A 17158-nucleotide genomic window follows, 5' to 3' on the forward strand; every position below is an offset into this window, starting at 1 on the left:
TTGGTCTATACATGGAAACCCCAGGGTCTTGAACACAACATTTTTTGATTGAACACCTACTCTTATAGCACATATTGTAATTTGCTGGCAACATCAATTTCCACATTTCTCTTTCCCTGAAGATGGGATAATATTAGAAAAATATTATCAAGTGACTGTCATTAATGGTAAAAGTGTTGCATCCCTCCTGTCTGGGTACTCCACCCCCAGGATTTTACATTTTCAAGTAGTTCCCTTAAGGGAAAGTTCAAGGATGCAATGCTCACCATACTCTACTACCAGGTGAAAAATTCACTTTGGATCTGATTTTTAAAGATACAATAGAGAGAGTACTCTTGCTTAGAACAGGTTCTGAATATTCGGCGGTTGAATTGATTCCCAAACCCAATTTGCCTAAAGAAGCATATCCATCACTTCTTACTTTTAGTTTGTCTGCTAGGATAATATTACCAGTAGTACATTGGTGCCGGTGGTAGGTCAGACTAGTTCTCTGTTACCAAACCATCTCATCCCCAAACCATCCCATTCCCCAAACTACCGCAATTGATCCTTAGTTTGCTAATGCTTCTTTCTGAATAGGTTGAGCGCTAGAATTATAGATCTGAATCTCTCTCTTAGCCAAGGCTTGAGAACAAGGGTTGTACAGCCGAAACACTTCTTTAAGCAAGTGAGGAAACTACTATAGTGCTCCATGTTGATTACATTAGAGACTGGTTTATAACCTCTTTATACTATTTCATCTGAAGTTCAGACACCAAATGTTGTTTTTCAGCCTCCAACACAAATCTCTAGCAGAGGCAATAAATAACTCTTCTGACAATGTGTTTCATGGACCATACCTTTTCTTGGTGCTTCCACATCAGTTGCTCAGTGTAGGAAGCTGGCTTTTTATGTAGCGTACCAAAAGGAACTACACCATGTAGAAAGTCCAGATGACCCTTATTGGTTTACAGGGCTTACATTAATCATCCAAAATGCTCTCTCTGTGGGAGTGTGTGAAAGCAGTGTAGGCTTATCAGAGGGTAGTGTTAAGCATTTGTTGTACACCATGGCTCAATAAATTGAGACACACTCAAGAAGAAACTCAAGACCAAGTTAGAAAAATAACTTGTATTTAGTTGTTATCAAATTTTACAATAAAAATAATAGAAAAGACTTCTGTCAGATTTGAGAAAGGAGCCTCAAACGAAGTAATGTTATCCTACAGGAGAAACATTTACTGCATAGACACTCTAATAAATGACTTAGAGGACTGTTCTTCTGGCCTTTAGGTAAGTAGGGGCCGAAGTACAAGAAACTACCAAGAATTCAAGTTTACTCGACCGAGGTGTCCAGGTACAAAGGTGCTTTACGTAAATGGGAAAAGTACCTGTAAGAAAAAGGGGGCCAGGGGGACCAGTCTGGCAGAACCCAAAGTGGGCGGGGGAGACGACGGGGGGAGGGGTCGGCTTTTGAGGGTCTCAGGACCACAGGGAGCATACATTAGTTTATGTGAGCCCAGGCTGGGGATCTCAGGTGCAGAGGTGTTTTGTCCAGAAGGTCGGGGAGTCGGGGAGTTTGAGTCTCTCTTGGCTCTTGGTGCTCCTGCAGAAGAGGAAAAGAAAGACAGCAGGGCAACTCTGGGTGTGGAGCTGGCCTCTCTCGGACTCCCTCGATGTGCAGGTACATTTTGGTGGCAATGGTGTTTTGATTGAACACAAACAAGCCTTGGTGCTTGCAACTGGCTCCAGTACCTCGGTATTGGTGCAGGGCAGCTCCTTGTGGTACTGGTGTCTCAACACTTGGCAGGGAGACGGATCGGACTTCCTGAAGAAGAAAGACCACTTGCTCGGTGCTGCTCCCTCAGCGGGCCCCCGCGGTGGACAGAATGGTGTACCGGGCAGCTGCAGTCGATGACTGCTGGTGCAGGGGCATAGCTTCTCCACTCCAAGGAAGATGCTGCAGGGTCGAGGAAGCGCAGAGGAGACCACCAAAGGTTTAGGGAGACTGCTCCACTTATGGACGAGTTTGTGTCAGTGACTGTCGGGAGTCAGGGAGGATTTTGCACCAGGGTAGATGCCGGTTCACAGTTCTCATTTTTGGCTCTTCGTTGTCCTTCAAGCAGACAAATCTGAGTTCCTGGTGTCAGGCAGGGCAAGACTGGCAGTAGCAGGCACCAGGAGCTTTCCTGGTGGGCAGGATGTTTGGGAGCTGGTTTTGGACCAGTGGGGGCCCTTTTTGTTTCTGGGGGCAGTTTTGCAGCAGTGCTGCAATATCGCCCCCCTTTAACAAAAGTACAGTACCAGTATTTCCCACCAGCAAACACCACCCCACCCCCACCCTCAATGGTCTGACTTAATTGCCAGGGCTGGTTTACATTCCCAGTCCGACCCTACTTATCCCTGAGGTCGCTACACCCCCATATGACCACTTCTTGTGGGGAGTGGGCATAACCCTGTCCCAGAGTTCCCACTGCCACTAACAACAAGATGGTGGAATCCTTTCATGGAGCACACCAGGTAGCCCACCCTAGGGGTAAGAGTATCCTGCAGGTGTAACATGCCTCCTTGCATAGCTAATTTCAGACAGATTCTGGCAAAGTCAGTGGGACCTCAGCTGTCTTCCCTCCTTTGCCCAGCCAACATATAAATTGGGCGGCCGGACCACCAAGGAGGCGGCCAGGAAGGCCGCCAAAAAAGCAACAGCAGGACCAGTCCTGCCATAATCCAAATCATGCCCTTAATCTAGAAAGAGAAGTAATATTGCTTGCTTGTAAGAAATAGGGTTATTGGTTGAGGGAGGTGGAAGCTCCACTCAACCAACAACCCGAACGCTTGTCCGGGTGAAGGGTGAACCACAAAAGTCACTAAATTAACCTGTGCTTAAGCCTCTGGCAGCTTGGCAAAAAGCAGTCAGGTTTACCTTGGACAATGAACATGGTATTATTGCAGCACACAAACAGTAATAAAGTGAAAACATGACAAGAAAAATCCCAAATCAATTGGTAATTAGAGTACATTTTAATAAATAAAATTATACCAGAACAAAAAATTCCAATCAGTAGAACCGGGGATATTTAATTTTAAAGTTTTTAATGAAATAGCGTCTAAAAGCACAAAAGGCGGTCATCTGGACACGCTAGAGCGGGACAAAGCCACAAGTTCAGGCTCACCAACAATAGAGCACGAGTCAGATACTAGGACCAGGTCAGTTTCACAGAAACTTTACCTTCTAAGTCTGATGCAAAGAGTTAGTTCACGGTTGAGGAGACCCAATGAGTAGGCTGAGTGTCGCAGACAGTTATTACTGTATCTTTGAAATGGAGGTCATTACGGAGAGCAGAGTCTTGACATTAACGGGCCCCTTCACAATGAGCCCAAACATCAGAATTTTCACCTTTTCTTCAGGAAGAGTACAATCTGACCTGATGGGATCAGGAACTCTCTCTAGCAGAGGCCAGCAGCAAGGCTAAGGTAGGTCCAGTTTCAGGTGCAGTTATATCCGGTCAGCTGGGCAGTTGCAGGGAGGCCTCTGAAGCTTGTTGTGTCCCTGTAGCTCACACAGTAGGTCAGCCAACTGACCTTTGGAGTCACTCTGGGTAACCATGGATGGAGGCAAGCAGGTCCACTCTTCCTTCTCAGATAGCAAGGCAATCCTTTAAAAAGCATTCTGGCAGCAGGGACGTCCTTCTTTTGGATCCTCCACAGCTGCAGTATTGTTCCGATGAGTGGCCCTGGTGATCCAATATTCATAGTGGGTGCCAGCCTGTGTGAGTGGGGTGGGGGGTGCAACTCCATGTCCTAACGCCACATTTGGTTCCCAAACTGTCTGGGGTGACAAAAACAGAGCAGGACTGGTGTCAGGTTTCTTTGCCCAGGCAGGAAGCAAATCCCATTGAATTGTAAGTAGGGCTGGTGCAGCACCTCCTCACTCATCCTGTCAGGATGGTCCATCATATCCACATCTAAGCCCCGTTTCTGTCACTGTCTGGAAGCAATACAAAAACCCCAACAGCAGAGCCATTCATAGTCATGTCATTCAGGACACTGGCAGAAGGCACAGATGACTGGAACAAGAAAATGTAAACTTTCTAAAAGTCAATGAGGGTAAGTGCGCTACAGCAATGTAGGCGCATCCCTGTATAGGGCACACTTATTCAGGTTCTGTGTGTCGAAGACACCGTGGATTCCGGAAGATTTCAATAAATTTCCCAAAATTGCAATTTGTGCAAGTTTATTAAATGATTTGTTAATCCATGATTTTCAAATTTCTCATTATTTCTTTTTTAGACATCATATATTGAGAAAGCTCCGATGCATTTCGGACTATCCAAGTCCTTTATCGAGGAGCACTACAACAGAATATGAAAAAATGACCCAAATCAGTAAAACAGTTAAGTCACATTGTTACTAAAACGGGGGTGACTAAATAGTGCGACCTCATGCTACCCAAATGTGAATTATGAATCATTATGGTTAAAAAACACAGTGTCATGGAGCAATCACAGTGAGAATAATGCACGAGGCTCAAAAGAAAGTGAGAACCACAGAACAATGGTAATGGTGTAAAAAATTGTGCAAGCAAAACATGCTCGAAGTGAACGTAACGTGCCAAGACGAACCGAGTGTCCGAATGGGAACTAAGTGAAATGTGATTAGGTGGGGGCTGGAGGGAAGTTAGAAACGAAAAAACAAATGGGAGGGTAAAAAAAACAGACCTCAAAACGCGAGGCTTCAGAGGTGCTCTCCGCGTAGCGGGAACGGCAGCTAGAGTAAACAAAAGCGAACCATTAGCGGTTAGCGCGTGGAGTGAAAAAACGGAGAAAAGAAGTAACAGGCTGGATACGAAGAAACTTACTTCTGTCAGTCTCAGCGCGAAGTTAACGGGGGGTCGGTTCTACGATCAGGAGCTCCGCGAAGTAAACGCGGAGTTGACAGATATGAAAACAGGATAGGCGCAATGAAAAAAGGACTACAAAACAACGTGAAAAGAGCGCGGCCATATTAGAATAGAAAAATTCACTCTGTGAAGGATAGATGGTGTGGCATGCAAAAGGTGCAGATAACATTCAATACAATCGGCAGAAGCAAAGTATATAGCATCAAAACAGTGCCCGGAGGGCATCATAAATAGCAACTTAATTCAGTCCGGTCATTGAGACCCCATGGTTTCTGTGCCTGAAGTCTGTAAATCCAGGAGGTTTCTCTCTGTAAGAGGAACTTGTCGTTGTCCCTTCCTTCAATCTTGGGGACAATCTCTAGGACCATGTATTTCAGTTGAGCCACGTTGTGGTTAGCTTCATGAAAGTGTGTGGCTAACGTAGACTTGGTGTTCTTAGTCCGGATATTCGACTTATGTTCGTTCAGTCTAGTCTTGACCTTTCTGCTTGTTTTACCTACGTAAATCTTGCCACACGGGCATTTAAGTAGATAAATAAGATTGGAAGAGTCACAAGTTGCGTCCACATTCAATTTGATGTTATGACCTTTCATTGGGTGGTTGATATTGTTTCCCTTGATGATATTATTGCAATTGTTGCAATGATGACAAGGACGGGTGCCATAATGTTTATTGGAGGTGATGTTTGGATCCGCTTGAGATAGAATTTCTTTGAGGTTCCTTGGTCGGGTATAGGCAAAGATTGGTGGTTCTTTGAAGAGGTTTCAAAAGTCTGGTTCTGATGCCAAGATGCGCCAATGTTTTAAGACGATGCCTTTATAACTGTTGCTGACAGTAGAATATTTCGAAACTAGGACCATTCTTTGTTGGTCCTTTTTGTGGGTGCTTTGGAGGGCGTCTTGTCTGGAGATGGAAGTCGTCCTCTCAATGGCATCTTTCAAAAGATCCTCAGGATAACCTCTTGTCTGAAATCTAGATGCCATGATTTGGATCTGATTCAGTCTGGTGTCTGGGTCGGAGACAATTCTCGTGACTCACAGCAATTGGCTGTAAGGAAGATGTTTTTTAAGAGAGTTTCGGTGAAAACTGCTATACAGAAGGGCGTTGTTGCGGTCAGTGGGTTTCTGGAATAAATCCGTCTGATGCCATTGAGAGGACGACTGTGGTGGGTGGGTATATATATATATATATACACACATATAGAACTAAGACAGGTGTTAGAACATACTCACCTGGGGGGCAGCAGCTCATTAGTTAATAGAGAGGGCGGGATATTTAAATCGAGCTGTGACGCCCTGCTCTCACACAGACACGCAAGCGGCGCTGACGAGGCGGGATGCCGAAATGCATACGCCGCAAGAACGTTGTGCCTATTCACCCCTGCAAGAGCGGCTAAATAAAGTCTCCATATCTAATCCTCAAGTAGGTCTCGCTTCTTTCGTTTGGAGAAGGTGTTGGACATGTTAATGCGCGAGTGGCCAGTATCGCGCTGGAGACCCCCACACCACAAGCAGATCCGGTTTACATTGGTCACCACCTTGAGTGGATTTCTCGCTTTCCAGGTTACTGGGATTACCAGGGTCCACCTCCAAATGTCGGGAGTGACAGAGGCGATACAGCGGATTTATCTGCTAGATGGGTTAAGCAATTCCTTGCTGGGCCCCCGCGGACATATCTCCTGGCAATGTTGGAGGCAGGTGTGAAGTTGGGGATGTGGGAGATGTGGCCGCTGGCCGGAGGAAGAACTCGGAGCATGCAATTTTGACTCCATTACCGGATGACGACAAGAACAGTGCATTCTGGAACTTGGAGGCGCCATTGGTGCAAGGCGCGCCAGAACTAAGACAGGTGTTGGAACATACTCACCTGGGGGGCAGCAGCTCATTAGTTAAGAGAGAGGGCGGGATATTTAAATCGAGCTGTGACGCCCTGCTCTCACACAGACACGCAAGCGGCGCTGACGAGGCGGGATGCCGAAATGCATACGCCGCAAGAACGTTGTGCCTGTTCACCCCTGCAAGAGCGGCTAAATAAAGTCTCCATATCTAATCCTCAAGTGGGTCTCGCTTCTTTCGTTTGGAGAAGGTGTTGGACATGTTAATGCGCGAGTGGCCAGTATCGCGCTGGAGACCCCCACACCACAAGCAGATCCGGTTTACATTGGTCACCGCCTTGAGTGGATTTCTCGCTTTCCATGTTACTGGGATTACCAGGGTCCACCTCCAAATGTCGGGAGTGACAGAGGCGATACAGCGGATTTATCTGCTAGATGGGTTAAGCAATTCCTTGCTGGGCACCCGCGGATATATCTCCTGGCAATGTTGGAGGCAGGTGTGAAGTTGGGGATGTGGGAGACGTGGCCGCTGGCCGGAGGAAGAACTCTGAGCATGCAATTTTAACCCCATTACCGGATGACGACAAGAACAGTGCATTCTGGAACTTGGAGGCGCCATTGGTGCAAGGCGCGCCAGAACTAAGACAGGTGTTGGAACATACTCACCTGGGGGGCAGCAGCTCATTAGTTAAGAGAGAGGGCGGGATATTTAAATCGATCTGTGACGCCCTGCTCTCACACAGACACGCAAGCGGCGCTGACGAGGCGGGATGCCGAAATGCATACGCCGCAAGAACGTTGTGCCTGTGCACCCCTGCAAGAGCGGCTAAATAAAGTCTCCATATCTAATCCTCAAGTGGGTCTCGCTTCTTTCGTTTGGAGAAGGTGTTGGACATATATATATATATATATATATATATATATACACACACACACACACACATATATGTTTAAAGACTTAAAAGTCTGAAGTACCCTTAAACATACATATATATGTACATGCATGCAGCCTAAACCAACAAATATGCTAAAATTGCATTTTATTTTTCATTTAAAAAAAACCATATACCTAATAGCATTTCTGTAGCATAGAATGTGCACACTTTCTCTTTTAAAACATAGCCTTTATTTGTAAAGTAAAAGGCAAAGTAATAGAAGGCATGTTAGCCCATAGGCTGCATAGATAAACCACAACAGAATAAACTGGCCACGTGCCTTTAAGACCTCAATGCTCCCATCATGCTCCACAGGAGACAGTTAGGTCAGGTCTTTCTTATGGCGTATCAATATGTGTACTGATAACAAATCATAAGAGTGCTACTGCATATGGTATTCATCCGGGGAGGAGGGTGGGTTGCTTAGGACTTTGATGAGTATGCCCTGGGAAGAGAACTAGGATTACAGGTAAGTAACTTATCCTTCTCTTCCAGGAGATATTCATCAATACTCGTAAGCACTGAATAGAATAGCAAGCCCATCTCAAGCGTCTGAGGACGAACACCAAAGCAATTTACAAAACTAAGGGTAATTTACCCAAACAGGTCCCTAAAATAGGCCTGCCCAAACTGGGCATCTGCTTGAGTGTCCGAATCCAAGCAACAAAGGCGAGTGAAGGTGTGTATCAATCGCCGTGTGGCAGCTTTACATATTTCCGCAATGGGTACATTTCTAAAAAAGGCTGTAGTGGAGGCATTTCCTCTTGTAGAATGAGCACTCGGCTTACCAAGCAGTTGTTTTTTGGCTAACTGGTAAGAGAAGGAAATGCAAGAGATGGTTTGTTCTGAGGAAGGGAATCCAGTGTGCATGGGACCATAATTTATAAACAAACGGTCCGATTTCCTTAAGTGCTTGATTTTATCAAGGTTACATTTAAGAACCCTTTTAAGATCAAGATAATGTGGACGGGTTCGGGAAAAACGTAAGTAGGGTAATAGACTGATTAATATGAAAATCAGAAATAACCTTTGGTAAACAATTAAGACGTGTTCTCAAGACCATCCTGTTGGAATAAAAAATCAGATAAGGCTCCTTAGAACACTGAGGCTGGACCTCACTAACTCTGCGAGCAGAGGTAATTGCCACTAAAAAAGATCTTTCAAGTCTGGTGCTGGAGGGACACTATGTATGGGTTCTAAAGAAGGACCCATTCATTTTGAAAGGAGTACATTAAGCTCCCAAGGAGGGGAGGGAGACCTAAGCGAAAGGGAGACCTTCTTCACCCCTTTAAGAAGTCTTTAACTACAGACATGTGAAAAAAAGGAGCCAGAGTGGGTGACTTTCGATATGCTGTAATGGCCGCCAGGTGCACCTTATTGATGCTAACTGGAGCCCAGAACTGGCCAAATGCAATAAGTAGGGAAGGATAACTTGTTCTTGCCCTAGGATGGGATTATGACCATTGTTGGTGCACCACAAATAGAAATTCTTCCATTTGAAAGTGTATGACTGCCGTCTAGATGGCCTCCTAGATTTTTTCAGAATGTTCGTACAGTCTTGTGAAAGACCTAGATGTCCATATTGGAGGAACTAATGAGCCATGCCATCAAGCCCAGAGAGGAAAGGTTGGGGTGGAACACCTCACCCCACTACCCGAGTTTGGAGAGTAGATCCGGCCGGCATGGCAACCTCTTGTGTGGGGTCTTGGACAGGTGAAGAAGGTCTGGATACCACCATTGGCAAGACCACTCTGGTGCGATGAGAATCATCCTGGTCTTGGCTCTGTAGAACTTGTTGATGACCAGAGGAAGGAGCAGTATTAGAGGACAAGTGTAAAGTAATGGCCAGCTGATCAAAAGTGCCTTCCCTCTGGAGCCAGATTGGGAATACCTAGATGAGAAGGTGCAGCATTTTGCATTTCTTGCATCCGCAAACAGGTCGATGTCTGGAATTCCCCATCATTGGAAAATGTCCTGTGCAACTCTGATGTTTAACACGAAGTTGCGACAGAGAGCGTCAGTGTGCACATTGAGTGTGCATGGGAGATGGATCGCAGATATGGTCAACCATATTGCCAGTAGGCACTTTCCTATGGCTTGAGAATCTAGAGATAAAGGCCTTGAAGTAGTTCCTCCCTGTTTGTTCAGGTAACTTATGGTGGTGGTATTGTCCATTTGAACTAACAGAGAGAGTGCCTGGATGGAAGGGAAAAATTACCTGAGCCCTAGATGTACTGCCCTCAGTTCCACCATGTTGATGTGATATCCCTTCTCTGCTTCCGACCACAAGCCCTGAACTTGAAGAGGGCCCATGTGGGATCCCCAGCCTTAGAGGGACATGTTCGTGATGAGCATCTGGTTGGGAAGGACCTGACGAAAGAGAACCCCTTTAAACAAATGAGGACGCTTCATCCACAATCGAAGAGAGTCCTTTGCCATCTGTGGGAGAGTCACTTTGTCCTGCCAGCAGTCAGAGATCTGCGACCACTGATCCTCGAATGCCTGCTGGACAGGTTGCAGGCGCAGCCTGGCATTGGGAACAATGAAGATGTAGGACGTCATGGATCCCAGTAGAGAGGATACCTGTCTAGCCATGGGATGAGAAGTACGGAAGAGAGTGTAACACTTGTTGGTGACTAAGGATAACCTCTCCTCCAAAGGATACACTCTTGCACCCGCTGTAACCAGAGTTGCACCCAGGTAGTGAATCACTTGAGTTGGGTTGAGGATAGACTTTTTGTAGTCGACTTGAAGACCCAATTGTCTAAGCACTTGAATGCAGGATTGCTGATGTTCCTGCAGTAGACTAGGTGTAGAGCTCTTGCGCAATCAGTCGTCTTGATACGAGTAGACGAAGAGCTTCTGTTTCCGCAGGAAGGCTGCTCCCAACACCATACATTTTGTGAACATGCTTAGTGCTGATTTGAGTCCGAAAGGTAGGACCCTTGTACTGGAAGAGGCTGGACTTGGAACCGTAGGAATTTCCTGTTTTCTGGAAATCGGTCCATGGAAATATGCGTCCTGCAGGTCGATGGAGGATATCCAGTCCCGCTGATGGAGCTGGGGAAAGATTTGGTGCAGGGCCAGCATCCTGAACCTCTCCTTGCGGATGAAAATGTTTAAAAGTCTTATGTAGAGAATGGGTCTTGACTCCCGGATGGACCCTTCTTTAACACCAAGAAATTTACGAAGTAAATTCCCAGCTGTCGCTGGGACAAGGGAACTTTTTCAAAGGCTTCTTTTTGTAGCTGAATAACTGTGCCTGCTTGTAGCATGTGTTGTTGTTGGGCAGACGATCTCCGTGGTGGAGCTGCTGGAAGAGGGGATTTGAATCTGATTGGTTATCCATTCCCTACAATATTGAGCACCCATTTGACTTTTGTTATTTTGTGCCAGTTGTCCAGGTGTGCCGTAATACTTCCCCCTACCGGAGTGGGAAACCGAGATGGGGGAATCAAACACTCATTGTTTTGCCGGCAGTTTAACAGAGGCAGCTGATGGTCAGGAAGCTCCACATCCTTGTCCTGCCCAGCGCTGATTGTAGTGGGACCTGGCCTGATACTGTTGTTGTCTTGCCCAATGAGGGGTTTGTACCCTCTGCTGATAACGGCGAGTGTCGTAGGGACGGTATCTGCACAGAAGATCTTTGCATTCTCCAGACCCACTGGCTTCAGGGTGTCCAGTTCAGATTTCATTTTTGCCATTTTATCATCGGCATGATTGCCAAATAATGAGTTTCCATCAAAGTGTAGGTTTAGAATCCGGTGCTAATACTCAGGTATAAGTCCAGTGAGCCCTTGCCAGGAGGAACGCCTAGCACAGATGCCATGTGGGTATCCATGGGCAGCTAGGTCCGACGCATCAGCTGCCGTGCTGATCACCTGATTCGCCACTAATCCACCCTCTTGGAGAATCCCTCGGAAATCTTGCTGATCTTCCTTTGGCAGTTTTTCCGTGAACCTAGATAGGGAGTCCCATACAGCCCTACCGTCCTAAAAGCGCTGAGGCACTAGCGACATTTATATAAGCTACAGAGGTTTTGCACATTCTTTTTCAGAGGGAGTCCATCTGTTTACTGTCCTTATCGGTGGTACTGTGGAGGAGGATGACCCTGGGTGTGTCTTCCTAGCTGCTGCCACTATGACTGAGCCCGGTGGTGGATCAGCTCTTAGGAAGAGTGGATCCTGCTCTGGTGCTTTGTATTTCTTTGTAATATGTGATGGTGCAGACCCTATCGATGCTGGTGTACAAAATGGCTGAAGAGCTGGCTCAAGGAGACCAGGGACCAGAGGACGCATAGGTCTAGAAGACTACCTGTGATGTAGGGTCTCAAAAATCATAAATGCCGATGTGGTTGGCGCAGGCATCTCAATATTTAGCTCAGCGGCACCTCTACCTAGGATCTCATTGAAGGTGATAATATCGTCCACCGGTGACACCCCGGTTGGAGAATAGTTGGGTTGGTGAATAGTCCCGAACAGATTATCTCGATGTGTCTGTGGACCAGGAAGGAGATCCAAGCCTATGTCCCTGACATCTGGACGAATGAGTGTGACGAGATCTAGAAGATGACTGCCCGTGAGGTGTCCTAGAACTAGACCTTCTTGTAAAAGGAGGCTGTGTCCTCCTTGGAGATCTTCGAGAAAATCTTGTGGCAGTCGGTCGTACGAGAAAGAGTAAAAGTTGAAACCCTAGAAGGAGAGTAGATTTGTGAAAAGTCCGAACCTGTACTGTCTTGGTACGCTGCACTAGTGTAACACTTGTAACCAAAGTGGTGAAAGATTCACTGGTGACGTCTGTTGCTCTCGAACCGGAGATCCCTCCGGAGTAATTTAACCCTTTCGATGCTAGTGACAGAACGGTTCCGTCACGAGCGCCGGTTGGGCTGTGCTTATGACGGAACCGTTCCGTCACGACCACGCCTGTTATTTAGAACCTTCAGCACAGCGCGAAAATTCGCGCCGCGCTGAAGGTGATAAACAATCCTGATTCCTAGGGAGAATGGTGTGCCTCCCGACATTGACTGTATGGATCTCGACGCCGATCTCTGCATTTCAGCCACTTGTACTTCTCTCGCCGTCGAGGGAGGCCTTGACGTCGGTATGACTCTGGGTGTGTATCTTCAGCGGGCAAACCAGAAGTCTGCTGTCTCTTTTTGGCGGCAATAGGTGTGAAGACAGAGGTCTTGATGTCTATCGGCTAGATGCTGAACGCCTTTGTCTTGATGTCAGGGTAGCTGTCGATGTTGACTGCCTGTGTCTGGATGACGGCGAGGCGCTCGAAGCTGAACGTCTATGTCCTTACGACGACGGAGTTTGATGTTGATATCAACTGAGGAAGCGGGGGTGAAGTTCGACGCAGACTCAAGCCTGCTTTTCAACTTCAACTTAAGAATAGCCAACTGTGACAACAATCTGTGGATTTCAACACCTGCCGCCAAAGTAAGCAGTCTCCACGTTAACTTTTTTTTCTCGACAACAGTGCTGGTGCACAACGCCTTGACAGCGATTTCTCCCTTGACATTGTTGCATGCTGCAGAGGCCTTTACAGCGTTGATCATGACGCAGATAGAGAGCAAACAGGAATATGTTTCGGCGTTGATCTCCTCTCCGTCAACAGCGAAGCAGAGCAGTGTTTTCTCTTTTCCGTTCGGCCCCTGCGCTCAGATCTTACGTGAGATGAGGGCTCTTTGAAAGGTTGTTGAGACCCTTCAAGGAAACTTGTAGATCTCACCTTTCCTTTCTGTTGTATGCACGCAGCTTGATTCTTTCCCTGTCACGCAGAGTCTTTCTTAAAAATTGCTGCCAGTAGTAACATTTGTCTGGCTGGTGAGAAGACGGCAAACACACAAAGCAGACAGAGTGTGGATCGGATTTTGCCACTTTTCCTCATGAAGGACATTTGTTAAATATGGCAGGCATTTCTGACTTTCTAATAATATGGCAAAATAGTCAGTTAAACAGGTTAAAAGTACAGGTTGTAATAAAACCGTCGAATGAAGGTCAAAAAATAACTTCTAGATTCCAATTATGGACAGAAAAGTAAAAAAGGACAAGCTCAATGCTCCAGGAGCCTCACAGAAGGAGCCAGAAAAAAGAACTGACCTAATGGTCACCTGTGGGGCATGATGAGAACATGGCAGTCTTGGAGGTCTTAAAGGCACGGCGGCAATTAATTCCATTGTGGTTTATCTACGCAGTCTATGGGCTAACATGCCTTCTATTACTTTGCATTTGTTTTTAGAAATAAAACCTACGTTTTAAAAGTGAAAGAGAGCATGTTCTAAGATACAAAAACCCTATTAGATATATGTTTATCATAGGACATGCCTTCCATGCAGTGTGTCAACATTTGCACAGTAGAGGTGGTAAGGCTGTCCACTGCCAACCACACCACAAAATGGAGAATGTTAATCAAAGTTCTTCTGTTGTAGCCCATGTTCAATTTACAGATGGTGGAATAACAGAAGCAGGGGTGCAGATGTCACGTTGTCTGTGGACTGCATGGTCTATAAAACTACACTCGGGTGCAATTGATGACAAGCCAGTATGTTTGTTTCATCCATTTTCACTTATGTCCCAAAAGTAGGGGCTGTATGTGAAGGTTCTTTCTTGGTAGTAGAACTCGAACTGCTTCTGTAACAAGTAGTACAACTTCTATCTTCTTCAGTAGCAGGTACTAAAACTTCTACACGCTTCTTTAACAGGTAAACTAGGGGCCTAGGCTTGTTCATGAGTGACATGTGCCTCCTGGTGCTGGGTTCTTATATAGCGTGGGAGATGAACGTAAAAATGTGGTGGTGCTTGCCTATGGATATTACACAAGAGGTCAGTGAAACAGCCAATATGGCTGCAGTAGAGATTTTTTTCCTCCAAGCTTATCTAACGAGTTCGAAAATAACCTCAAATTCTAGTAATTAAACGGTGCATTAGCCAATCCCAAGTGGGTTATAAACTGATTTGACTAACTACACATGTATAGTGTAATTGATGGCTCTCACACATGCATGTATGTATTTGATATTAAAGCTGAAGAGAGCTCTAGTTCTTACAGAATAAATGAAGTAAAGTGCTTTTGTCTGCTCACGTCACCGTCTGGAGGCTACGTCGAAGCAGTCAGGAACGGAGGTTGGAGAAAAATTGTTTCAGGAAAACCTCGTTAAAACTCGAGTAATTAAGTGAGTTACTGTCAAGCATTTAGTAATAAGTACAAACTATCATTTACGAAGGTAAAAGGACAGCATTCAGAAGATTTTCAAATCGGCTTTCACTTCAGAGAAAGCATTTTATTCAGAAAGAACTCTGTTTTAGTTTGTAATGATCAGACTTTAGCATGACTATTTGAAGTCGGTCTGCAGCTCTGGACCATCAATTTTTAAAAAGCTTTGGATCTTAAGTGTAGGAATTTAAATGAATGCCGGTCCCCACTGGTGCATTTGAATAAATAAATTGCTATTAGAGAAAATAACACGGAAAGTGTACGCCCGTGAGAGTTTTGGGTGGATATTTTTATTTAAAAAATACAAAGACGCTGCCACACGTCGAGACTCTCTCCTTACCTTGATTTTGGCATCAATGCCAGCTTTTTCGTTTTTCCACAGCGCTTCCCGCGCCCTCACTTTCTCCAGGTCATTTAGCAGGTCAGCGCAGCGCGCGCTGAATCCCTCATTCGCCTCCTCCAGGTTTTTTATAAGCGCTCTGCTCTGCTCTTCCTTTTTCTGTGCTCGCTCCTTGGTGTCCTGTGGAAAAAAAGGACCGCAAGGGCCGATAAACAACAACAAAAAGTGAGGACTAATCAGCAAACATAAACCGTTCGGATGCCCCTCACAGCAGCTTGCTTTGTCTGTGGCGGCCAAGGTCACCTGCGCACTTTTATTGGCCTCTCCTCGGGCAGGTGGAGGGGTCATATTTTTCAGCTGGGTGACAGCTTTGATGAGCGCACATTTGCAAAGAGCCCATTAATTGATCAAGCTGCCTTTGATGCTGTCCCCAGCTATTTTTGAGACCCACGCAGACATATCCTCCCAGACCTCGGCTTTATCAATTAATAATGGCGGTCCCACCAGAATCTAATTAAAAGGAGCCACATCTTCACACTCCTACTTTCTTTGCTCCGTCATTAACTATTTATTTGGAAGTTATAGAGCCTGGTTGCTTAGCTGTAAAGCATCTTCCCCTCAGATTTGTGTGAGAAAAATGCAAGGTACAGCAGAGCCTTGGGCATTTTTTACTCTGAGCATGTCACTTTCTGTGGCACAAAGGCTGATGCAGCTTAAAGTACTTCAAAAGCTAGCGCCCTCTAAACTATGTGCAAGTCAATGTACCTTAAGTTCTTGGCTTTTATCTTTATATTTCTGCTGCAGGTTGCTCTCTTTATTTCTGAGTAATGTGAATTCTTCATCAACAGCCATCTTTCGCTGTACAAGGTTGCTTAACTCCTGTTGCTGCCCTGCTGCTATCTGTAAAAAAAAAAAAAAATACATAAGTAAAGCAAAAATAAATAAGTTTACCTACAAAAAAAAAATGTTGGTGAGAGATTCGAGTTATTACGGAGTAAAAGGCCACCATGGTACTTCCGCTGTTATCATTCTAGCCACACTCATTAAGCCACAAAGGCACTGAAATTAAACACACACTTGATTCTGATGTTTGCCTAAACATTCCATAATTGGTGTTCATTTTAGGGATCTAAGTCCATTGTATTTGGCAAGGGCTGGGATGGAGTTCTACAATTCACATTCCCTTCTCAGAGTAACAATATTAGGACGGGTGGTAAACTCCTGCTCCAGGGCCTCCCATTTTCCACATTGGACACCCCCCAAAAAGGCATTCTATGCGCAGCAATAGCCTGAGAAAATATAAACACACACCAGCACAGTTATGGAACTCCACTGGCTCCTCCTTGACAACCCGCACAACAATCAAAACCAGCTCAATCATCTCTAAATCCTCCATGACAGGCCTACCCACATGTGTAGCTGACACGTTCACAACCTCCACTGGCTCTCAGCACACCCGCAACCAGGATTCTATTAGATTGGTGCAAAAAAAGGAAACAATTAGGCAATAAACCTTCTCAAGTTATGCACACAGGGACCAGGATGGACCAAACCTTGCTTCAGTTTAGGAAATCCTGAAAATAGAAATCACGTTAAACAACACTACATCACGGCGAAGTAACAACCCACCCCATTCTCAGAACCTAGGTTCCTCGTCAACAACTTATTGACTGTATCTCTACCTTCTGAGCACAATACAAACCACATATATACATACTATTTATTCAAAAAAATGCCCATATAGGATTTGCTACGTAGTTTGCGGACTGACCAGAGACCTATAATTTATACAAATCATATGAAATTGCCTGCAGCCAAACATTTTATTGGAATTTAAAGACAATTTAAGCTTTGTTGGGTTTCAAATATTGGAAATAGTTTACAAATTGCTGAGGTGTGGTAACAGATGCAGGGTATTATAATAAAATAAAAGAAGATGGATCGAAAAACAGG

General features: G+C 45.5%; 1 protein-coding gene across 1 annotated transcript in view; it reads right to left on the reverse strand.

Annotated features, from left to right (window-relative positions):
* CNTLN (centlein) overlaps window positions 1–17158 on the reverse strand; it is a 1560264-nt gene that overhangs the window by 1202528 nt on the left and 340578 nt on the right. The window contains exons 5-6 of the mRNA XM_086961469.1: window positions 15971–16105; window positions 15206–15385 (exon numbers count right to left, since the gene is read on the reverse strand). Coding sequence (XP_086817595.1) covers window positions 15206–15385; window positions 15971–16105 — 315 coding nt within the window. The remainder of the gene's footprint in view (window positions 1–15205; window positions 15386–15970; window positions 16106–17158) is intronic.

The sequence above is a fragment of the Lissotriton vulgaris genome, chromosome 3_1 (assembly GCF_964263255.1).
Source record: "Lissotriton vulgaris chromosome 3_1, aLisVul1.2, whole genome shotgun sequence".
Taxonomy (NCBI): Eukaryota; Metazoa; Chordata; class Amphibia; order Caudata; family Salamandridae; genus Lissotriton; species Lissotriton vulgaris.